This window comes from Pelecanus crispus, chromosome W (genome assembly GCF_030463565.1).
Source record: "Pelecanus crispus isolate bPelCri1 chromosome W, bPelCri1.pri, whole genome shotgun sequence".
In the NCBI taxonomy this organism is placed as follows: Eukaryota; Metazoa; Chordata; class Aves; order Pelecaniformes; family Pelecanidae; genus Pelecanus; species Pelecanus crispus.
The window spans coordinates 10,009,389-10,034,690 of NC_134675.1; the positions used below are offsets into that span (position 1 = coordinate 10,009,389).

General features: G+C 43.6%; 1 protein-coding gene across 1 annotated transcript; it reads right to left on the reverse strand.

Moving 5' to 3' along the window:
• Positions 1–5,169: 5,169 nt before the first annotated feature.
• Positions 5,170–23,442, reverse strand: LOC142596502 (repulsive guidance molecule B-like). The gene is made up of 3 exons (XM_075725629.1): positions 23,337–23,442; positions 19,452–19,957; positions 5,170–5,844 (listed from the first exon to the last, which is right to left on the reverse strand). Exons 1-3 carry the CDS (start codon positions 23,440–23,442, stop codon positions 5,170–5,172), a joined length of 1,287 nt encoding a protein of 428 aa, XP_075581744.1.
• Positions 23,443–25,302: the final 1,860 nt, after the last annotated feature.

Here is a 25,302-nt window from a genome sequence, read left to right on the forward strand (position 1 = left end):
AGCAGAATACTTAAACTACTGCACTATAAATAATTCTTACCATCATCTGTGGCAGACTTGAGGACTAATCTGCTAGAATACCTGCTAAAAATGCCCTGCAGGTAAACTGGGTAGATGAATGATTGATTTGTGAATCTGCATGTACCACCCTCATGACTTAGAAGTTTTTTCTCTCCCCAGCAGCAAAAATACAGATTCCTTGGGGGATTTTATTGGATTAATAGCAAGAGAGGTAGAGATCCAAGAGGAACCTCTGGGTTTAAGCTGATAAGCCTATACCGTGAATCTCAATTCTGGATTTAAACACTTCACACCAACTAGGCATTTAAAATCTTTTGTAGATACAGACTTCAGCATATACTAAAATCAACTGAAATATGCACTTTGTATTTTTAATGAATTATTTTCCTACTGTTATGGTGTACAAACAAGTGGAAATTAAGCTTTAAAACAGCAATACTTATGAAAATAATTCCTATAAATAAAAATTATTGAAACTCCAAATACTACAAATTAAGTTCCTTTTATACGTAGTTATCAGCCCTGAGGATTACCCCTGCATGTATCCAAACTCTGTAATCAATCTTAATGTTCAGTTGATTTACTAATCAGCAGCTTTTAATTTCAGTGAAGTGTAATTTACAAATGTAGATTAAAAGAACTTTGAATCGAAGCATCAACATCACAATAAATTTACCTGCATACCTGTATTTGATCTGTAGCTATGTTGCTCTTCAAAACAAGCTAATTAATAATAATAATAATAAAAAAATCTAATGAACAACATTGACATACACAATCCTCATTCATTTTAAATATAAATGGAGAGAACTAGCAGCACGATACAGAGAAAGTCTATCTTGTAAACAGCACTGAATAGCTTTTAAAACAAATTAACTCATTACTAGTCATGTCTAGGCATTATGTAGATAGCATTTTTTTAATACCTAGCATAGAGAAAGACAGAAAGGAATACTGTTTATCACTCAAGACACAGATGAGAATTAAAATAACCCAAATCATGAAAACTTCAATGTAAAGCACCCCAGCTGTACTTATATGAAGAAAATGAGCACACGATTTGAAATTGCACTGTCTGATAAAAGAGAGAAAACAAGCAAGCCTTTTTTTTTTTTTTTTCTCTCTCCTAAACATGTCCCCTAATGAAACACTCATTAGGTGGTGCAAATCTTGCAACACTGCTTGTTTAATTTAGGGGTAAAATAAATAAATAGCCACCCTGTCATCCTCCAAAAAAAACCATAAAACAAATGCACGATATGTGGTGGGTTAACCTTGGCTTTCTGCCAGATGCCCACCAAGCTGCTCTCTCATTCCCCCTCCTCAGCAAGATGGGGAGAAAATAAGATGGAGACACTCATGGGTCAAGAGAAGGACAGGGAGATCACTCAGCAATTACCATCACAGGCAAAACAGACTCGATTTGGGGAAATTAATTTAATTTATTGCCAATTAATAATAGAATAGGATAGCAAGAAATAAAAACAAAGCTAAAACCACCTTGCCCCCCACCCTCCCTTCTTCCCAGGCTCAACTTCATTCCCAATTCTTCTATCTCCTCCCCCCATGAGTGGTGCAGGGGGGACGGGGAATGGGGGTTGCGGTCAGTTCATAACAGTTCTTCTCTGCCGCTCCTTCCTCCTAACATTGTTCCCCTGCTCCATAGAATATCTCGAGTTGGAAGGGACCCATAAGACCCCATCCAGTGTGGGGTCTCTCCCATGGGCTGCAGTCCTTCACCAACCGCTCCAGCATGGGTCCTTTCCATGGGGTACAGCCCATCAGGAACAGACTGCTCCAGCATGGGTCCCCCACAGGGCCACAGTTCCTGCCAGCAAACCTGCTCCTGTTCCTGTGTGGGCTCTCCACAGGGTCACAGCCTCCTTAGGGCACACCACCTGCTCTGGTGTGGGGTCCTCCGTGGGCTGCAGGGGCACAGCTGCCTCACCACGGTCCTCCATGGGCTGCAGGGGAATCTCTGCTCCGGTGCCTGGAGCACCTCCTCCCCCTCCTTCTGCACTGACCTTGGTGTCTGCAGAGTTGTTTCTCTCACATTTTTCTCGCTCCTCTCTCCCAGCTGCTGGTGTGCAGTGGTTTTTTTACCCTTTCTTAAATATGTTATCACAGAGACACCATCAGCATTGCTGATTGGCTCAGCTTTGGCCAGCAACAGGTCCCTCGGAGCTGGCTGGAACTGGCTCCGTCTGTACATGGGGGCAGCTCCTGATCTCTTCTCACAGAAGCCACCCCTGCAGCCCCCCCATTACCAAAACCTTGCACATAAACCCAATACAGGTATCCATAATGTTAATGTAAGAGAATGTAAATAGTTGGGGAATTATTTGCTGGCAAGACAGCAGCTGCTTAAAATGAGATGCACTGATGTGCTTGAATATGGAGGGGCCCTAACTTAATCACATGAAAGAATGGTAGGTTGTTCTCAGACCCTGCTTTCAAGTTGTGCCTCACTTCATAGGTGCTCTGTGCAGATTATTCTTCCAGCCGGGTTTTTCAGGAAGTGGAGTGTGAGAGGGAAAAAAAAGAATTTTTGGTTTCAGTCAGTTGAGCATATTATTTCCTTTTACAATACCCTTGTTTAGGAGCCATATGTACATACAAGAAAGATGAAGGATTAAGCACCATGTTGTCTGCTCAGTCCTGTAACATGCTTCCTATGTGTCCTAGGGAAGTCATCAGTCTCCACAGCTACAAAAACAGAGAACTATCCTCATCTGCTGTTAAAGAGGTTCTATTAGCACAGGGTTAGGAGAAATGGTTAGAAATGTTACAGAAGAGATTTAAAATAATCTTTTGAATAAGCTATTAACATAGAAGGCATTGGCTAACTTTTTAAGACAAAGGCCGACAACAGATAGCTTCAATAATAACTTACTAGTTGTTGCATTAAAATGCCAATGACCATGCTATATTGCCTTCTACAGAGCTTGCAGTAGTAAGCACACTTGAAAGTAAGCTCTTACAGAAATGAAGGCTTTCTTTTGTACACATTAAACATATAGTTAAAGCTTCCTTTGCTTCCTACAGCCAGATGTTTCCATAGAGCATTTCAATGACATATCTACTACTTAAGATTGTTCCCCCTATCCCAAATTCAAGCTGTAACAAAAGCCTAGGCAAAACAACATTCCAAGTTGTGTTTATTAGGTCTGTCTTTCTAGATATGCATCTGATATAACTTGTTTTAAGCTTTGGCACTTTCAATTTACCTTCATGCTAAGTGATTAGAGCCTTGCAGTTGAAATATTAAAACTCCCATGCATGCTGAGCAGATCATCTTGTCATACAGACTTCTGTAATCTTATGGACTCTTCTGTACCATTTATTCCTTCAATCCCTCAATTTCTTCTCCAGTTTTACAGCAATTTTCTCCCCCAAGTTTCTTCTGGTTTGAGAGTTATCCAGTAACTTTAAAAGAGGATTTTCATAACATCTCTCAAGACAGACACAGCAACATCAGACCACTATGCCTAAGCTCTTCTAAATATCTCTGTAAATACTGTAAAGGAAGAGTATACAAGCAGGATTGTGAGGGGATGCTTCCTGCTGTTGGTTTCAATGAACTGGCCTGGTTTGCAACTGCTGATCATAGATTTCACTACACAGCTAATTTAGAAGAGGAAAATAAGCATCTGTGAGGAAGTAAAATGATTGTATTCAGCACATTCCTACGCAGCAAGTGATGGCTAAAACACAAATATGGGGCTTTGGGTTATAGACTGCCTGCCCCGTGCACAGCCCACATCCCCAATTTCTCTGCATCCCACCAGGGGTCACTAATACCACATTACAGATGTTCCTCAGTGGGGTAGGCAACTTTATTCTTCTATCAGAATAATTTAAAAGTATTTTACACACTGCACAGTCACTCTTTTATACAAACATATACTTACTAGTATATTAATGAACCACATCCAAAAGGTTTAGCAAGGACTGACACACTGTGGGGTTTCTATGCATGAAAATAAAATCTGCAGCTTTCTAACAGACAGCCATTCTTAGTGTCTGTGAAAACCAGCGTTCCCTCTAAGCTCAAGTTCTCCTCAGAGACCATTCATGAGCTTCAATCCATGTTTGGCATTAACTTCAATTAATTAACCAAGCTCTCTTAGCTACGCTAGACTTCAAGAACAAACATGTGCAAATAACATTTTCTCAAGAAATCCCACAGGAGAAACAAGAAAATGAAAACTTTTTAGAGGAAGTACTACATTTCTGAAATATTACTTATTTGAAGGGCTCACAATTCAACACTAGTATACATATACAGACACACACACTCATGGGATCCACAGACAGACAAAGTTAACTAATAAATGGTACCTGTCTACTAAGTATGAGCATTAGTGCAGCAATGCTAGGCTTTATCCACTAGATTTCAGCCGTGAGATCTTTAAATTCAGTGCACCAATGAGGAAGTTCAGCCACACACAAAATAGGGAGAAACTCCAATGCATTGTGAGAGATGGTGTAACTACTTTTCTTCTTCTGAAGCTCATGCTACAGAATTAGAATGTCAGAATTATAAAGAAGGTTTTGTGACTCGTGTGTCTGCAGCATAAATGCTACATTTCGGAGATGCAGAATTATCCAAGATGGTTTTCTGTGCTAACAGGAAGTGTCTCATACTCTCCCTCCAAAGAAGGGAGGGCCATTTGTTTAAGGGACAGAACAAGTTCCCATTCTTAATGGTTTTAACTAGAGATCCCAACAAATTACCAATGTCATTACAGGAGAAGAGAGGTGCTGACCTCTACAGTAATAGGAAGGACAGAAAAATAAACAAGTTAATATATTAACAAAATTTTGTTAAGTCAAGCATGAGCACTGGGTATATGTACATGTGTATAATGCATAATTACTCAGATAAATGCATAAATATTGAAATACATAAAAATAAAGTTCTTTCTATTCAGGGACATTATAAAACATTTTACCAACTGCAAAACAAATAGATACAAAGAATACTACATCCAACATACAGGAAAACAGTAACACAATATATATAGTCTGGTGGGTATCCCAAGACAAAGCATCCCTTCATATACATGGTATATACATATATACTCCTCTTTACTCAATATATTATGACAATATATATTTTAAAACTTTTTTATAGACAAAACCCCCCTACAAAAACACAGCAAGGATCAAGCACACAAAACCAGGACTGACAAAGAATTTGCTACTACCCTTGCTCACACCACCACCACTTTCATTGCTGGGAAAGATATGCCAGTGCTCTTTTCTGGGGTGCAATGCTTCCACATCCTTCAAGGCACTGTGAGCAGCAGCTGTGAAGTTAACATCACCAGTTGTAAGTAGGTCAAATACACATGAGTAAAAATAGATGTCCTTCACCAGTATCTTCTCATGGCATTTGGTGGTGGCAGTTTCCAGTGTGTACACTGACCAGTGATGAGTAGCACCTGCCTGGGGGAGTAACTGCCCCATCACAGACAACAGCAAGTGGCTGCTATCATCAATACGTTCACTTGAAGGGCAACCATTCACACACAGCTGCAGATCCTGACTCTCCTCATAGGCCATAGCCAACTCTTGAGGCATGCGAATGGCCAGCGTTAAGTAGTGTCCAAGTTGGCGTATATACACTGTGGTTCCGATGTACCTGGCATGCATTTCAACATATTTGCCACCAATTTTTTCCACAATTTGCAAGCTCTTGGTGTTCCCATCACTTCCACTTGTTGTGCCATCCACAAAAGCTGCAGGTAAGTCATCGGTCACTGCTTGATATACTTTCTGATCTGTACAGTCTCGGTATGATTTAAAGATAATAGTTATCTGGGGGTGGGGAAGAGAAAAAAAAAAAAAAAAGAGAAGTTAGTGATCATGGGGGGAAAAAAAAAAATCTCTCTTACTGGAAGAATTGCCAGGATTAGCTGTGTTAGAGTACTGTAAAAGCACTGATATGTTTATTCACAACCATCAATACAACAACCAGTGAGACAAGAGATGCATTACCGGAACAACTAGTCAAATTACTGGTTACAGCTCCTGGATCCATTTGTCCTAGGAATTGGGAGATTTGACACTTCCAATCCACTGCTACTAGAGAATGTGCCCATGGAGAAACAAAACTAGACTGAAAAATACCCCAAAACATGTCTTTGAAAGGTGACTTCCAACAACACAGAAACCAGAAGCATAAACAAATTACTTGTTCTTTTAAGATTACAACTGGCCTTTTAAACCTTTATACTTATTGAATAAGCCATGATAGAAACAGTAGGTCCTCTGATCCTCTGGAAATAGGCTATTTGGCAGACTGAGTTTGAGGTGTCTAGTGACTTTTTCCAAAATAAAAAGTATAATGAAGAGTTGCATATAAATATTAGAAACAGAGATGCTTCTTCCTTTCCAGTTTCAGAGGGGAGGAAACTGTAACTTCTTGAAAAAGTCAAAGGGTATTCTGCACTGCAAATAGGGCTTCTAATCATCGCTTTCATCCTTGACTGACTAAATCAAGACTACTTAGTCTATTATTTAAGCACTCTGATATAAGATTCAGAGCACTCCGAAGCACATTAGAAGATATTTTCAAACTAACATGACAATTTTCCTTAAAATCTACTTACTAGCAACTCCATGTGTTTTAATTTCAGTTAACCAGCACACTTCTGCACAATAGCTTTTATTTCTTGCCCCTCTGCTTTGAAATAAGAGCTAGAGGTTTAACAGCTGGATTACAGACAGTCCGAGTAAAACCTTGACCCTTATTAGCCCCACCTCTCCATACCAGTTGTAAGAGACAAGTCTTTACTTCTACCATGTCTTCCTTCTCCCATCCCAACAACTCCTCCAAATATGCAGGCATACACTACACTATTTTTTAATGTTTGGTTTGTCCCTGTTAGTTCATACTGTCAGTCTTTCTGTCTCTCTCTCACATACGCATACAGAAAGTACTTGCTATTTTAATTCCACATGTTCCCATTGGTGCTGTGTGGCATGAATTTTCCAATGGTTTTTCTTTGCTTTAATCAGTTACATAGCTAGCTTGAGACCAGCTATAGTCAAACAGTCTGGTAAACTCCTATCTGTGGGCCACAGCTATGCTTGAAGGTCTCTGCCCCAAATCCAGGCAACATTCAAGTATTTTTCCTTCAGAAGTTCAGTGCCTTTCTTGCTGTAAAGACGATCTCACATCACTATGCTTTGTGAAGTAAGCCCAGCAACCCAGAGAGAAGATATCCGAAATCTGTCAAGTGTTCTGCACGTAATCCAGGGCCTCACATTCAGTAAATCACGTCTTATATTCTATATAACACAGTTTTGATGAAACAAATTTCTATGCCAGCCTGCTTCGATACAGAAGCGTTCCTACTTCCTTGAGAACATTTGTGTTTGCTCTGCAAGGGAAGTCATTTGCATTCCAACAGAAGTAAAGGTCTGCAAATCTGCTCAGCACCTGAACAAGTCTGCAGTTGACAATACAGATGGTTTTAATGAGACACAGAACTGGCTACTTGATATAACAGTTAAGTAAGGGACCTGACAAGACTTAACAAGAAGCAATAAGAGCAACCACCAAGCTCTTCTCTCCAGAATTCGTTTCTCTGCAAAAAGGAAACACACACAGTTTCGGAGACAAAGAGGGAGAACAGAGCAAGATCTGCAATAGTGTTGCACACTGAATGAGGGCTGAATGACTATTAAGTGAATGAAGGCCTCTATGTACCTTGCAAGGATGCTCTCAACAGGGAATCAAAGAGACCATTAAGACTTGCCAAGGTCACAGATCCATGTTTAAACATTATGGGTCAAGACATTAAGTTTGGATGTTGCATTTTCTGTCCTGTCACTCCCATCTAATCCACAGGCCAGACCAGTAAAACCAGAGATGGGATCTGCTCCTACCTCAGTCCAACACCCCAGTAGTGATGGATACTTAACACTTCACTGAAAAGGGAGATAAAGCAAATTTTGCTGCAGAGCTTTCTCTGTTTAAGTTTTCAAGGCAACCATTTCACTATGGAATGCTTTTTGCCCTTCCAAACAAGTTTACTGTGTGTTATATGCATACACATACATATAATACTTTCTCTACTTTCTTAAAGGGGGCTTATAAGAAAGATGGGGACAGACTTTTTAATAGAGCCTGCAGCAATAGGACAAGGGGTAATGGTTTTAAACTAAAAGAGAGTAGATTTAGACTAGATATAAGGAAAAATGTTTTTACGATGATGATGGTGAAACACTGGAACAGATTGCCCAGAAAGGTTGTAGAAGCCCCATCCCTGGAAGCATCCAAGGTCAGGCTGGACAGGGCTTTGAGCAACCTGATCTAGTTGAAGATGTCCCTGCTCACTGCAGGGGGGGTTGGACTAGATGACCTTTAAAGGTCCCTTCCAACCCAAACTATTCTATGATTCTGTAATCTGGCTGGATTGTAAAAACACCCACACAGCTGCTTACATGTCACTGTTTACATACTAGAAACTAGCTGCCCTTTCTAAACCTAGGAAAGAAAAACCCAAATACCAGAACACCTTCAGACAAAGAAAAAGCTTTTTAAAAAATATCAGTATCTGAGCCTTGTACTCTGGGCACATACAGAGCACTTAAACTACTGCAAATGAGGAAGCCTAAAGGACTAATATAAGGCTGTTGCAGAGACTTAACTCAGGGTATACTATACAAACCTCAGTTACATTAAGGTTACTAAAGAAAAAACAAAACAAAACCAAACAAAACCCACATATTCAAGATGCACTTAAACATTTCATTTTGGACCAAATCTTTCCATTCCTACAGAAAGATGCGAATAACATCATCCTCACTGTGTCTGCCAAGCATAAAGATTACTTAAACCCCATCTTACTCCCCCTTTCAAAGATGGTGTTAATGAACACGTAACTTCTGAAGCTGCCCAAGTGAAGTTTCTAGAAGACTGGGGAGGGAGAGAGTAACCAGCAGTCCTGTGAGGAAGTGATGGACAGAATCGCTGAGCAAAGGGCATAAGGTGGAGTGATGGGAAGGGATCACAAAGTCAACAAAAAGGGCCACCTCCAGCACCTGCATGTAAGAAAAGAGTGCCTACAAGGCACCATTATGGAGAAATCCCCCAAACCCTCTCCAGGAACTCAACATGCCGGGGTGCCTCTCTGAAGTGCCTGTAGCATAGGGAATAAACATGATGAGTTAAGAGATCTGCATGCAGTTGCAGGGCTATGCTCTTGTTGGGGTCACTGAGACATGGTGTGATGGCTCCCATGACTGGAGTGTTGCAATGGAGGGATACAGGCTCTTTAGGAAGGACAGGCCAGGAAGATGAGGAGGGGGAGTGGCCCTTTTATGTGAGAGAACAGCTGGAATGCATGGAGCCCTGCCTGGGGATGGCTGATGAGCCAACTGAGAGCTTATGGGGTAAGGACTGAAGAGAAGACAGGTAAGGGTGGCATTGTAGTGGGTGTCTGCTATAGGCCACCTGACCAGGAAGACCAAGCAGATGAGGCCCTCTACGGACAGATAGGAGCAGCCTTGTGTTCACAGGCCCTGGCCCTCATGGGGGAATTCAACCACCCCGATATCCATAGGAGGGACAACACAGCAGGGCATAAGCAATCTAGGAGGTTCCTGGAGAGCAGACAACAACTTCCTCACCAAAGTGATACAGGAGCCAATGAGGAGAGGTGCTCTGCTGGACCTCCTACTGACCAACAAGGAGGGGCTCATTGGGGATGTGAAGGTCAAAGGCAGCCTTGGCTGCAGTGACCATGAGATGGTGGAGTTCAGGATCCTGAGGGGAAGGAGGGAGGAGAGCAGAAAGCAAGCTCATAGCCCTGGATTTGAGGAGAGCTGACTCTGGCCTCTTCAGGGATCTGCTTGGAAGAGTCCCTTGGGATAGGTCCCTGGAGGGAAGAGGGGTCCGAGAAAACTTTTTGATACTCAAGGATCACCTCCTCCAAGCTCAGGAGAGTTCCATCCCAACAAGTGGGAAGTCAGGGAAAAATGCCAGGTCTGCATGGATGAACAAGGAAAGCCTGGCAAAACTCAAACACAAAAAGGAAGCATACAGAGGGTAGAAGCAAGGATGGATAACCTGGGAGGAATATGGAGACATTGTCCAAGCATGCAGGAATGAGGTTAGGAAAGCTAAAGCCCACATGGAATTGAATCTGTCCAGGGATGACAAAGACAAAAAGAAGGGCTTCTACAAGTACATGGGAGATTCCATCTGAACATAAGGAAAAACTTTTTTTTTTTTTTTTTTTGACTGTGAGGATGACCAAGCACTGGAACAGGTTGCCCAGAGAGCTTGTGGAGCCTCCCTCCTTGGAGATATTCAAAAGCCATCTGGACATGGTCCTGGGCAACTGGCTCTAGGTAACCTTGTTTGAGCATGGGGGGTAGATCAGATGACTTGCAGATGTCCCTTCCAACCTCAACCATTCTGTGATAATACATCTCTAGAAGGTGCATGGCTGGTGTGCCTTAAATACAATACTTGTAACTCTGCATTCTCTCGCTATTCTGCAAGCACTATAATGTAATTACAGTGCTGTAGGTCTGTAGTTAGTAGGTGCTATTTTACCATAGATTCTACAACTTTGTGTGGTAGATTGACCCTGGCCAGCAACTAAGCACCCACCCGCTGCTCGCTCACTTTCCCCCCCACTGCAGGAGGATGGGGGAAGAGAATGGGAAAAGCAAGAAAAATGCATGAGTTGAGATAAAGACAATTTAATAAGGGAACACCACACCCACAGAAAAAAAAAAAACAAACCCAAACACAACAAAACCAAGTAATGCAAAGGCAATCACTCACCACCTCCCAGAAGCAGACTGATGCTCAGCCCATCTCTGAGCAACAGCTACTTTGGAAAAACTACCTCCCAGGTTTTTTTTCCTGAGTATTATGTCATATGGTATGGAGTATCCCTTTGGTCAGTTTGGGTCAGCCATCCAGGTTGTGTCCCCTCCCACGTTCTTGCCCACCCCCAGTCTGCTAACTTGGGGGGGGGGGGGGGGAAAGACAGGCACACACAGAGCAAGAAACAGAGAAAGCCTTGAGCTAAGTACTGTTGTGCTGTTCAACACCAGTCAAAACACTGGTGTGTTATCAACACTTTTGGTCACAAATTGAAACAGCACAGCTGCTATGAAGAAAATTAACTCCATCCCAATGAAACCCAGTACACTTCATATCCTTGAATTTCCCACATTTGCAGTAAAGTGACAGTGTTCTTTAAGACAGAAATTTTCATCAGGTTATTCGTAATTATATTGTTTATTAAGTTTTGTTAGCTTTCCTGCTATAAAGTACTAATAGCTGAAAAAATGCCACAAGAATCAAGAGACTTAATATGCTGTTCTTAAGCATGAGAAGAGCACATTTTTCAATGCAAAAAATTAAACATTTTCTATTTTGCAGTTGTAACACCAACCAGAGCATCACCACAAACTGATGAATTCTCATTCCCATAGGAACCCAGACTTGCTTAGGTAAATGACTCTAAGAATGGGAGTCAGTAAACTGGATTAGTTCTAAGAGCAGGGAAAGAGGCAAACATTTCATCAGCTTTTTTTTTTTTTAAAACCTTGGTGAATAGCTACTGTAAAAGAAAGCATCTGCAACTCTACCAAGTTAATATTCCTTCAGTTACTACAGTTTTGAAAAAATGCTTCACTGTGATGCCTGATTGTTGAAGGAATGTACTAAAGAGGAGCAGAAGGCCAAGAGATCTCTAAAACAACGAACATATATCCTTGAGTGTCAAAACTCCCCTCTACTCCTCTTTTACTAGTCAGCAAGATCCACTAACTGGTGTCCCCCAAGTGAACCAGCTCATTATAATATGAAAACCACACCTCTGTTGGAAGAGCTACCCACCTCCAAAGGGAGACCCCTACCCACTGAGCATGCATACTGATTTTAAAGGGAGCTCTGTCTTTAAATTGAAGCAAAAGTAGAAATAACCAATGACTAACAAGTAGGTGTTAACAGTAGGCGTAGTGACTTTGTTTAATTGTATAAATATGTGAAGCAAGGATAACAGGGTGTGCTAGCTTTGTGGAATTACCACCCAACACCCATCTCTGCACAGAAATGGAATAAAGCAACTATCTCGACTCAGTGTGTGAATTGGTTCTTGCACACCAGGTAAAGAATCCATCTTTGGGACAACAACTGTAGCACAGTTGTTTCTCTAGTCTGCATTCATTCATTTTGTCATCAAGTATTTTATTATTTTGTAGATTGCATTCTACTATTTTCACTCATTGTGCCTTTAGAATACACACAGACTATTAAAGTCTTCATCTGTTTTGAATTAGTACAAGGCTGTGCATACAGTTGTTTTTTTTATAGGGTCTTGTGATCAAGATCACATCCCAACATTTAATTGGCCCCTGCTTCTGTTTCCATTTCCCCCCCTTCATGGAACTCCACTAGGGAAAGAGGGAGCAAGCAGGGGAAAGAGCAGAAGAAAGAAAAAACAGTTCAGAGCTACAGAAATAAATCCTGTTTTCAGCACACAAATTCACATATATATTGCATGTCCTTGGTGACTTTTAGAAAGTCTGAAATAGCAGCTTTCCTCATGGATTAGTTTGAGGAAGTAAGCAATATAACAATTTGGCACATTTGCACTATACCACTCCATCTATTATCAATGGACAGTACTGCTATCTAAAACATCAATGTCTCTGTTAAATGTTTCTTTTCCTTCTGCCCAAGCTACTCTGGCTCTGCTTATTAATTTTTAAATATTTCTTTCCTTGCCCAGTCTAGCCCAGCCATAACAATAAGATGCAAATTCAACTCCCATATCTAGAAATGCAACTTCGGATGCCCAAGTCTTTTATACCTACTGCAGGCAAAATTCCTGAGGAGAGAGTTCAGGCAAAACCTGCCTAGAATTAGGCTAGACTTCATACAGGTGTTAGAAAACACAAACATGACAGTACCACATGCAAGAAGGTGACACTACTTACTGGACAGTGAATCAGGAAAAATGTGAGTTCTGTTGTGGGGTTGGGTTTGTTTGGGGTTTTTTTTGAGGGGGTGTTTTGTTGTTTTGCTTTGTTTTCCTTTTACTTAAGGAAAAAAAAAACCACATCAAAAGAAAGAAGGTTTCTATTATGTTTGGAAAGATTTTGATTTTGCCCAGTTTCACTCACAATTTTAGTGGAATAGCCCCAGGTCCACGTCCCTCCCCATATATTTGTCTTAACCAGATTGTACTTTCAGGCAAGGAGCACACATTCATGCAGAACCTATCTCAATACCACTGAGGACTCAAGGTACTACTAAAATTCAGACCCACCCCTTCCTCCTCAATTACTACTCCCAGCACATATGCCACAACACCTGTCTTCGAAAGGTTACAGTCAGCATTCTTTCTGTTAAGAAAAAAAGGAGGGTAACTGTCATAGGTGATTCCCTCCTGTGGGGAACAGAGGGCCCAATCTGCCGTCCAGACCCATCCCACAGGGAAGTCTGCCCAGGTTAGGGACATTACTAAGAAACTCCCCGATCTGGTACAGGCCTCTGATTATTACCCGCTGTTGGTTATGCAGGTTGGCAGTGATGAAGTTGCAGAGAGAAGTCCTAAAGTGATCAAAAGGCACTTCAGGGCACTGGGGCGATTGGCTGCAGGATCAGGAGCACAGGTAGTGTTTTCCTCAATCCTGTCAGTGGCAGGGAAGAATGCTGAAAGGAACAGGAAAGCTCAGCTGATTAACAGGTGGCTCAGAGGCTGATGCCATCAGTAGAATTTTGGTTTTTTTGATCATGGGGAGGTTTACACAGCACCAGGCCTGCTGGCAGCAGATGGAGATCAGCTGTCTCCAAAGGGGAAAAGGATCCTCGCCCATGAGTTGGTGGGACTCATTGAGAGGGCTTTAAACTAGGTTTGAAGGGGGAAGGGGATATAAACGGGCCCGCTAGAGAGGAGCCAGAGGGTGACATGGCAATGTTGGGGGTGAAATCAAGAGCATCTCCACCAATGCACGTAGCATGGGCAACAAACAGGAGGAGCTGGAAGCCCTTGTGCAGCAGGATGGCTATGACATAGTCGCCATCACAGAAACGTGGTGGGACGACTCTCATGACTGGAGTGCTGCACTGGAGGGCTATAAGCTCTTCAGAAGGGACAGGCAAGGAAGGAGAGGTGGTAGGGTGGCTCTGTATGTTAGGGAGGGTTTCGGTTGTACAGAGCTCAACAACTGTGATGCTAAGGTTGAGTGCTTCTGGGTAAGGATGAGGGGGAAGGCCAGCAAGGCAGACGTCCTGTTAGGAGTCTGCTATAGACCACCCAGCCAGGATGTAGAGGTAGATGAGGCGTTCTATAAGCAGCTGGCAGAAGTCTCGCAATCGCTACCCCTTGTTCTTGTGGGGGACTTCAACTTGCCAGACATCTGCTGGAAATACAACACAGCAGAGAGGCAACAGTCTCAGAAGTTCCTAGAGTGTGTGGAGGATAACTTCCTGATGCAGCTGGTAAATGAGCCTACCAGGGGAGGTGCCTCACCTGACCTGCTGTTTACAAACACAGAAGGACTCATGGGAGATATCATGGTCAGTGGCCATCTTGGGCTTAGCAACCATGCTGTGATAGAGTTTTCGATTCTTGGTGAAGTAAGGAAGAGGGCCAGCAAAACCACTACCATGGACTTCCAGAGGGCAGACTTTGGCCTGTTCAGGACACTGGTTGGGAAAATCCCTTAGGAAGCAGTCCTGAAGGGCAAAGGGGTCCAGGAAGGCTGGGCCTTCTTCAAGAAGGAAGTCTTAAGGGCACAGGAGCGGGCTGTCCCCATGTGCCATAAGACCAACCGGCAGGGAAGACGACCGGCCTGGCTGAACAGGGAGCTTTTTCTGGGACTCAGGGGAAAAAAGGAGAGTTTACCACCTTTGGAAGAAAGGTGGGTGGCTGGGTGGCCAAGCCCAGAGAGTTGTGGTGAATGGAGTTAAATCCAGTTAGTGGTGTTCCCCAGGGCTCTGTTTTGGGGCCAGTCTTGTTTAATATCTTTATCAATGATCTGGATGAGGGGATTGAGTGCGCCCTCAGTAAGTCGGCAGATGACACCAAACTGGGTGGGAGTGTCAATCTGCTCAAGGGTAGGATGGCCCTGCAGAGGGACCTGGACAGGCTGGACCGATGGGCCGAGGCCAACTGTATGAGGTTCAACAAGGCCAAGTGCCGGGTCCTGCACTTGGGTCACAACAACCCCATGCAAGGCTACAGGCTTGGGGAAGAGTGGCTGGAAAGCTGCCTGGCCGAAAAGGACCTGGGGGTGTTGGTAGATAGCCAGCTGAACATGAGCCAGCAGTGTGCCCAGGTGGCCAAGAAGGCCAACAGCATCCTGGCTTGTATCAGGAATAGTGTGGCCAGCAGGAGCAGGGAGGTGACTGTCCCCCTGTATTCAGCGCTGGGGAGGCCGCACCTGGAATACTGTGTCCAGTTTTGGGCCCCTCAATACAAGAAAGACATTGAGGTGCTGGAGCGTGTCCAGAGAAGGGCAACGAAGCTGGTGAAGGGTCTGGAGCACAGGCCTTATGAGGAGCGGCTGAGGGAGCTGGGGTTGTTTAGCCTAGAGAAGAGGAGGCTGAGGGGAGACCTTATCGCTCTCTACAACTGCCTGAAAGGAGGTTGTAGTGAGGTGGGGGTTGGTCTCTTCTCCCATGTAGTTAGCGATAGGACAAGAGACTGCTTCAATGATGCTGCTGATGCCAAGTTCTTGGAAGCAAGAACTGCTGGGGGTGTTACAAAACTACATACAGTAATCCCTCATCAGCCTGCTGGTCACCTACAGAAGCACCACAGGACACTTCACCATGTGACACCCTGCCTCCTGACCAACATCAGCAGTGTCAGCAGGATGTTTGTTTTTTTTAATAATGCATTGTCAGACTCCATTACTGTTCAGACCACACCATGACAAGTTATCATCTCGTGTCAGAGAAGAAAATAGGAAGGAAATGTATGCGAATTCCATGCACAGAGAAATAAAGAGGAAATCAATCGGGGGGGGGGGGGGGGGGGGAGAGTTCAGCATTAGAAGACTTCCAAAAGAGAAACTCAACATCAGTCAGGAAAGTACTTCTCAGATGTGGTTAAGCAAGAAGGTCACTGTTTATAAGTAACTCCAGAAATACCTAGCATCTATTATTGATTATCTTTAAAACTACTCAGAACTTCATAATAATTAAGTGTCCTTTAATCAATTGGAACAGTAGCTTAAAATATTCCACCTCCTTTTTTTTCCAGGCGGACAGTCCAAGGAGAAGGGCTCTTCTCCCCCGTAGTGAGTCTGTAAAACATATATGGTAACAGGCAGGTAAAGCCTGTTTAAGACACACAACATTAAACTCACATCTCCACATCTGATAAAAACACTGCCACCTTTATTTATAACTTTATTCTCCTTCCTTCTGTCCCCAAGAAACCCCCAGAGGCTTTAAAGACAGTCGGATAGATACTGCTGAGTACGTGTGCATGCTCTTGCCTCCTTTCCACCCCCCAAATTAAGTTATTCAAGACAAACTTCTGCAACAGTTCTCCAGCAGCCTCAGAGACAGAAAAACTGTTTAGTGCCTGATAAACTGCCATAGCTTGTCCTACAAAACAACCTCTAGTACAGTCAGGCTGTCCTGAACACCAGGAAACAGGATTGTTTATCTTTACGCCAACGAAGTCGGCAAATCATCAAAATCAGTACATTGCCTGCGCCCAGTAAGATATTGGTAGTTTTGCTGCATGTCCTGTTGTTCTTATGAGACTGTCTGGAACAACATGGCACATCGGTGTAATCTAGCATAGCTTTGCACATACTAAACGTGTTCATGACAATTAAATGAGCTTTCCTTATGGAGGAGAGAACTGTGAAAATGCTGAAGGCACAAGCACAGAGCTGAGGTCACATCAGAGAAATGCAGACCTTAATTTTAGACAAGTCTGAGCTCGAAAACCAAATACAAGACCAAAGAGAGCTTATTTGCATCTTTTGCCCAGTACACAGGAATTCTATTAGAAGAGAAAAATACAGCTTCCAGCAGAAAGTATCTTCTGCTACAGCCTCTGCCCAAGGAGCTAGCCTCAAAGTTACATTCACAACCTGTCTTCCATCTAGCCAGGACGGTGCTGACATCCCCTTCTCCAGAACTTCTATATCATCCATTTTAAAACAAACAAAAAGCCTACTTGTTTTCATCATATTATGAACTAACCATCAGTTGGTTATGATCAAAAGGTAATTAAGAACTTTAAATTAAGACTGAAGTACCAGTTGGCCCCCAACCACTCTGGGTTATGAAATACGTGTATTATTTCTCCCACCCTTGACTTTTATGAAGACAAGCAATCAGGAAAATACAGATATATAATAGATAAAAGACATCGGAGGTAGATTTTTAAAGTTGAAATACACTGAAGAGATCCTAAGGCAAAACCTGTCATATTTAACCCCAAGAGGTTCCAGTCTGCCCTAGCTCCAGATTGAATACTGCTCACAGGGGAGATTCAACAACTGCCTATCTGGAGAATAAATTATAAGTCATCTAGTTTAGGCACAGGCAGGTGGCTTTTGACATGAGAACAGAGCCACTGTCTTAAAGGCACAGGTAGGCCTCTGCCTTTTAGAAATATCCCAAATCCACAGAAAGTGCTTCAGCATCTACATTTTCAAACTGTCTACAGCTATCTGCTGAACCACTTGACCAGTTTATGCCCAAGCACAGCACTAACTTGCACAGGCCAGACTGCTGCTTTCTCCTCCCCACTCTTCAATAATAGGAAAAAAACCCACTGCATTATAAGACATTATCAGCTCCACCTCACAGACAAAGCAGCTTTTGACTGAAGTCCTTCAACAAAGCAGTAACATGTACCTCTTCTAAAAAATAAAGCCAAGTTCATCTTTACCTTGGGCAGGAAGTCTATAAAGATGAAAAAATTAAATCACACATGGTCAGTGTTCTGATGCTCCTGCTTTTAAGCAGCTGAATGATAACTGGAAAACAAGTGTTATAATATTAAATATTTAAAGGAAAGTAAGTACAGGCTGTTCAGTCCAGTGATCTCCTCCTACAAAAAAAAAAAAAACAAACCCAGAAATCGGACTGCAAAAGAGATATCTAAGCATTTTGACTCTGGGGAAAAAGAGCACTTACCCAATGTTTCACTACACTGCTAATACAACCTATTCCCAGGTTCAAAACTTTTTGACCAATAAACCCACTACAGTAAAAGCTCTGTGTTTTCCACTGCCTGATTGTTTTTCCTTCTCTGCCCTCCCTTTCACTCTCAAGCAACCCACTACAAGACACCCAGATAAGAGAAGTTCCCCGTCTGTTTTCAATTACTGCAACCAAGAAGGAAAGTTTTCCATAGAGAAGTACAAGCACCTCTGCCTTATTTGCTACTCAGGGACAACTGTGCTAGTGATATCCAGAACACCTGTCATAGTGATGAAAGACAAAGACTTTTTTTGTATGCATGCTTTATTTGGAGGGGAATAAAGAACAAACACCACCACCCCTTCTATTTAAGGCATTCTACAATACCCTTCCTACCTGCTTCCTCTACAGCCCCCTGTAATAGCCATTAAGCCTCAGAAGATACTCAAGACTGGGGAGCTCTACTTCTGTAGCTGGAGAAATCAGATACAGAGATGCCAGTGACCAACTCAAAACTCACCCTGGAAGTCTATAAGAAAGGAAAAGAAAAGGAAAGACTGAACTCAAGTCTCTACTTAGTAATCCTTCATTCTCCATCTGAAAGTCCCTGGGATCTTATGCCAACAGGCATAAACAGATCAAACAAACTCAAAAGAAACTAGCATTGCAAGTTTTAATTACACCACAGAATATATAACAGCTTTAGTCACTGAAGAAACAGATGTCCTTACTATCAGCATTGCAACTATGCAAGACACCTACAAATTACTAAGAGCATTTTGTGAATGAATACATCTCCCACAAGACATACCTTTCCAATTAAAGACTTAATATCCTGGGTAACTAATCTGTTGTGCCACACTGTCAATATTTTTTGTTTTCTATTATATAATTTAAAGAATTAATGCAAAGACCCACACTCTTTCCATCCTTCTGCCCTAGAATTTCCACTTAGTGTGGGGACAGTCACAGATGCTGCTGTCTGATGCTTGCTTTAAAGCATCGATTTAGTTATTCTTAAATGTTTATGTGGTAATATTTATGGATTTTTTTGGGGGGGAGGGAAGCTGTTTTGAGTTTTGTTTGTTTCTAAGGAAAGAAACAATTTTCCAAAAGATGAGCCCAGCAGTTTTAGTTTTCCTCAAACTACTCCATGGAAGATTCTCAACACACTACAACCCTTAACTATTAAGGGTTAAGTAGTTTACTACTCTACTGTCTTGGCCTTCCACCTCTATATGCATACACAGTGTTTAAGAACAACCCATACCTTATTTGTAGCAGTAGCACTGGATCCTGGGGCCACAGGCACATTCGTCACTTGCACTGATAAGTAGTTATTGTCAATGAGAGGCCAAGCACCTTCCACTTTGCATGTCTGGAAGTGATCCTTAAAAGTTCTCAGATGAGGATCACCAAACAAGCCACAAAATAGGTAAGTAGAAGTCTGTTCCTCTCCCTGATTTTCTCTGGCTCCTGCATGGCCACTGTAATTGCAGGGATCATGGGTCACTTCAGGGTTGGTAGAGGATGTGGGTCCATCCTTGGAACAGTTTCTCTGGCTCATGAGGTCGCTGATTCCAAGCAGTGCAGAATGGTAGACTAGATTTCCACGGCATACTTTGGAATTGCGATAGGTACAAGCAGCGTATGCCCTCAGGGCCTTGCAAAACTCCAAATCAAAGCCATCAAGAGCAGAGTTTAGATGTGAAGTTAAGGACACGAAGTCTGTGGTGCACTTCTGGATTCGACAAGGTGTTTGAAGCTGGCAGTCAGCTAAGCACAAAATAGAAGGCAGAGAGAAATCAAGCAAACCTCTTAGACTGCAATATCCCCTTCCACATACGCTACAGAAAACATCTTAAAGAACTTACAGAATGTTCTCCCCAATGGGTGAGCACTGTAAGAGAGAAAAAGGGGTTGAGAAGGTGGGGGGGCGCACAGGTGGAAGATAACAATACAGCCCATCTCTCTCAAAGGCTGAGATAACCCAAGCATGACTTGAATTTCATCTAGACAATAGCAAGTAATAGATTAAGAGCATTAACTCCTGGAAAAGAAATGCTGGACTCATAGTTGGCAAATGATGAGCATAGAATTGCATCACCACCTTGTTAAGTTAAATCATTTAGTCAATAAGCAAGTCTTCATTTAGTCTTTCAATGCTTTACATGACAAGTTACTGAGCTTTTAAACAGAATCCTGTTCCTGAGAAGGATGTGGTTAAGAAGTGATACAGGTTTAGACACAAACTGAATGAAGCAGAGATCAGAGTTTCTCTTCAAGAATGCAGAGGGAGGGAAGAGAAGAAAAAAAAAAAAAAAAAAAGACACACATGGATGGGGACAGGCCAGGCCATAAACTCTATTTGCTTTAATTCCCTGGCACTGCCATAGCTAAAGCTTCACTGCTTGCTTTCTGGAATTAAATGGTGGGCAAACCCCACAGCTGTTTGAAGCTCAAGTTGCCAGCTAGGTAATCCAAACACTGCAACAGCACCTCTTACAGCATAATAATGAGACAAGGGGCAAAAAAAGCACCTCTTCCCACCAAAACCTGAAGTACTTATCAGATGTATGTAAACAAGTGCACAGTTCAGGTTACATTTGAAAAAGAAAAAGAAAAAAACCCCACCCATACCAAACAGTTGCACCTTATCTGGTCACCTGATTTCTGCAAAAAAACCATAATTACCATCCCAGCAAGCAAACTGGGATTTTTTTTACAGCCCTCTTCCACAGCTCTCACAGTCACAACCTGAAATCTTTCCAGATTCTCATGGCAGTTAACACCAGTCTTAAGAGTTTAACTTTTACACAAAGCAACTCATGACAGGTAGAAACAAACAAGGCTGCACAATGTATCAAAGGAAACATAGATGCACACATTCCACAGGGATTAAAACTAGGACAACAGTCAAATGATAAATTGTGTTCCCTCCCATCCAAAGAGCAGAAAATAGCCATAACAGCAAATGGAACTTCATAAAGAATACTTGCAAGACTTCATGTAATAGCTGTCCAAGCACCAAAAACTATCCACTGAAAACATGCTGCATTATTTTGTTCCTTTTATGACCAATAAAATTCACTATGTATATATTAATTTCTAATTTCAAGTGGCCATAAAACAGATTTATAACACCACAAAAATACTTGGAGAAGCATATGGAAGTGCTAACAAAGAGAAAAGATATTTTACAGCTATTCCTTTCCCTCCACTCAAATCCCTCTCTTTACACCATTTTCCACCCTTTTTTTTTTTGTGTGTGTCCTCAAAGTAAAATAGGGCTGAGTTCCGTTTGATTTTAACAGTCCAATTAAAATATTCCTAAGTTTCTGAGGAATAGGGGGTGAAAGAGGACCAAATAATAATGTTGGACCTTTAATTTTTAAATGCAGTTGTTTTCTGCAATTCACAGTAATGAGAGGATATTAGCAATTTCTCTGCTTATCCCCTAGTCAGGACTCACATGACATACCCAGAACATCCAATCTGTGAATTTGGAAGGGCAACAGGTATTTTGCCTATGGTATGTAGCTAAAGTAAATGTCCTGTCAAAATCCCAGCATAGAGTAGAAGCAGCTTTTAACCTACAGCCAAACATGACCACAAAGCATATGAGTAAGCAATAAGTTTCTCAGTACATCTTTGTGTAAGTGATATGCAGCTTTGCTAAAAAAAAAAAAAAAAAAAAAAAAATTAAATTCTGTGTCTTAAGGTACATGATCACAAAGTGAAAAGATCTATGCCAAGCAAACTGACATGGACTATGCCAGTTCCGAACCTGACTTTCAATTTTTTTTAAATTATTATTTGTAATATTTTAATCACATATAATTTAATCTAGGTGGGCAAGGCAAGTTTTCAAATAGCAAAACAAATCTACCCATCCAAGCCCCCTTACAACTTTAGGAAAATTAATTCTGCTGCTTTCAGTAGGCTCTTGGTACAGAGGAAGGAGGGAGGTGAAAGAGCAACCTGACTAAATCCAGATGACCTAAACCTGCTGTCCTGGTTTCAGCTGGGATAGAGTTAATTTTCTTCCTAGTAGCAGGCACAGTGCTGTGGTTTGGATTTAGTAGGAGAAGAATGCTGATAACACACTGATGGTTTAGTTGTTGCTCAGTACTGCTTATGCTAGTCAAGGACTTTTCAGCTTCCCATGCTCTGCCAGGGGCACAAGAAGCTAGGAGGGGGCACAGCCAGAATAGTTGACCCAAACTGCCCAAAGGGCTATTCCATACCATATGACATCATGCTCAGTATAGAAACTGGGGGGGTTGGCCGGGGAGCAGCGATTGCTGCTCAGGGACTGTCTGGGTATCAGTCAGCAGGTGGTGAGCAATTGCATTGTGCATCACTTGCTTTGTATATTATTATTATTATATTGTTATTATTATCATTACTATTTTACTTTATTTCAATTATTAAACTGTTCTTATCTCAACCCAGGAGTGTTTATCACTCTTACTCCTCCGATTCTCTCCCCCATCCCATCGGGGCAGGGGGAGTGAGCAAGTGGCTGTGTGGTGCTTAGTTGCTGGCTGGGGCTAAACCACAACACCTGCACTTAAACATACAGTTTATTTCACTACAGTTACAGGTGTTTAAAAGCACTCAAGCTAAAGAGAAACACTTTCACAGAAGTAAAACTGATCAGATCACTTCTGAGTGAGAAATGCTTTAGGTGAGCACTATCAGTGTATCTTCCACCTTCTCCCCAGTTTCCATTAAGTCAGGCAAATAGTCGTTCTATCAAAAAAACCCCACAACCAAAACCCAGAAAAAAACCCCATGTTCTCTCCAGGTTCTCTGGCTTGCTGCTGTACAGCTGCATACTGCCCCGTTCCGCAATCACTATTTCCAGCGCTATATCAGTGTTTTCACACACGTATTCCTCCGTACAGCGCGCTTCTAGCGCGGCCTCCGAAGAGCCATCAAGACGGTGCAAACACTGACGGACGCTTTTCTGAGGACACCACTCACAAACTCCACATCAGCCCGAGCCGCAAACACGCCAGTACGCGAACCGAGTCCTCCCCTCGGTCCCGCCTTGTTAAAGTCTGAGGTACACCTGCGCAGGCGGGCACAGCCCCTTGTCGGGACCCGGCTCCGCGCATCGGCTCCTCCCTCCCCGGTCCGCCCCCCATACCTGTGCCCAGCAGTATCCCCAGTGCGGCGATGAGACCGAGGGCAGCGGACGGCAGGCGGCGTGGCCACCCAGCCTCGGCGGTGCAGGAAGGCGCTGCTCTCCCCATGCCCGTCCATGCAGGTCCCCGGGTTGGAGGCGGGACGGGGCCAGGGCCGCAGCATGAGGCGGCGAGGGGGATGCTGACGCCTCGCCTCACTACTTCCTCCTCCTCTTCCTCCAAAGGCTCAGGGACGGGCAAAAGCTGCTGGGCCACAGCAGGGCGGGTCGGCGCGGCACAAAGAGATAATCACAAAGGGAAGGAGCCAGTGAATGAACACGAGAGAGAGCGCAGCAACTCCGCTCCGCTGAACACACTGCACCGACCTCCCCACACCAACCCGGCTGCTTCTCCGTCCCACCTTCCATTGGCTAGCCACCCCATCCAACAGCCCCCGCACCGTGCCCATAGGCCCGGCCCGGCCCCACCCCCCCCGCCGCGCTAAAGCTGATTCAAAAGTAGGGAGGGGCCTTTCCCCCTGTCGCCCCCGGTATCTTGACTTGCAGAAAAAGCCCCTGGCCAGGCCAGGCCAGGCCCACCCTTCGCGTAGCGCGCAGCAGCTCTGCGGTCGCGGGACGGCCCTGCGCGTCAGCCCCTGAACCCCCATGATCGGCCGCGTACAGCCAATCACAGCGGCGCCTGCGTTGGCGCGGGAACCTGCAGCGGTGATTGGCTGCGCTGGCAGCCACACGGCGGGGGGGCGACCCCCTGCCCCCCCACCGGCTGCTGCGAGAGGGCGCCCGTGGCCCGCGCGGGGCCGGGCAGCGCCACACCCCGCGGGGCAGGGGCTTCCCCCGGGAAGGAGTGGGGGTGAAACTCCATCTTGCGGGGGCCCCTTCCAACGCAAGCTCGTAACAGTGTCTTTAAATAGCCACCGGAGCATCTTTACCACCTATTCGTCTCCAGTTACAGCTGAAAGCAAACCAACAGCAGGACACTCCCCCAAATAAAGCAGAATTAAATGAAAGTGGGTAAAAGTCAAACACATTCAAGAAACATTAATGGATTTTAAACAAACTGTGGCTTATTTTCCAGAAGGTAGGTGTGATGCCTGAGCTGCTCCCCTGTGGGTGGCATCTGTTTCCAGAAGTCAGCACAAGCCTCCTCTTGTACTGCTCACTGCACTGCAGGATGCAAAGCGTGTAAGCGACTGGCAAAAAACATCATTTCCTTCCCCATGGTACTCCACCTGTGTAAGGAGGGCAGAAGTCCCAGCAATACACCCATGGTAACTCATACCCCACCATACCCAGGTACTCACATCATATTTGACTGTACAGTGCTGCATAGCTCACTGAGGTCAAAGTTGTATCGTGCTCTCCTAGGGGATGGGACACTGCAAATTAGGACCTGCATACCAAATAAGTGACAACATGGACATGGTGAGCAGCCCTGGCATGGCAGCAAGGGCAAGGCCCACAGGTGACTCTGCACCCGCGTTGTGGGATGCGCCACTGTGGATGCGCCAACCAGGAGGTGGCAGGCGCAAAATGCATTTGGGGTCCCCTGCCAGGGCTGTGGAGGTAGCACATTTCCTGCCCACTTCCCTGTGGAAACTCGCACCATCTTTCCTCCCAAACATTAACCTTGTCAGACAGAAACTCCATGAAACCTCAACAGCCTCACTGATGCGCTGGCCTTAGTATCTTTTTTTACTTCTTCCCAGCAAAACAAAGGCATTCACTGTCATGGGTTGCACTTCGGGTACTCCAATGCAGCCTGGTCTTATGCTGAGCTGCTGGGCCAGGGGCCTGCCAGTCCTGTGGTTTTACACATGGTTCTTATACCTTTCAAGTGTTCAGGTACAACACAGTTTGACTAATCACTACTTAATGCATACACTACCAATTACTAATCATAGTAAAACTTTGCAAAGCAACTATATTTCTGCAGTGCCATCATCCATCTGCTTCTCCATTGATCCAGCAT

What these genes read in the sequence shown, in the direction of transcription:
- LOC142596502 (XM_075725629.1), bottom strand. Translation starts at nt 23,442, where the DNA reads ATGGGGAGAGCAGCGCCTTCCTGCACCGCCGAGGCTGGGTGGCCACGC. An exon ending in GGGGATACTGCTGGGCACAG is followed by an intron (nt 19,958 to 23,336) that starts GTATGGGGGGCG and finishes TTTTGTGCTTAG; the next exon opens with CTGACTGCCAGCTTCAAACA. An exon ending in GTGCTACTGCTACAAATAAG is followed by an intron (nt 5,845 to 19,451) that starts GTATGGGTTGTT and finishes CCCCACCCCCAG; the next exon opens with ATAACTATTATCTTTAAATC.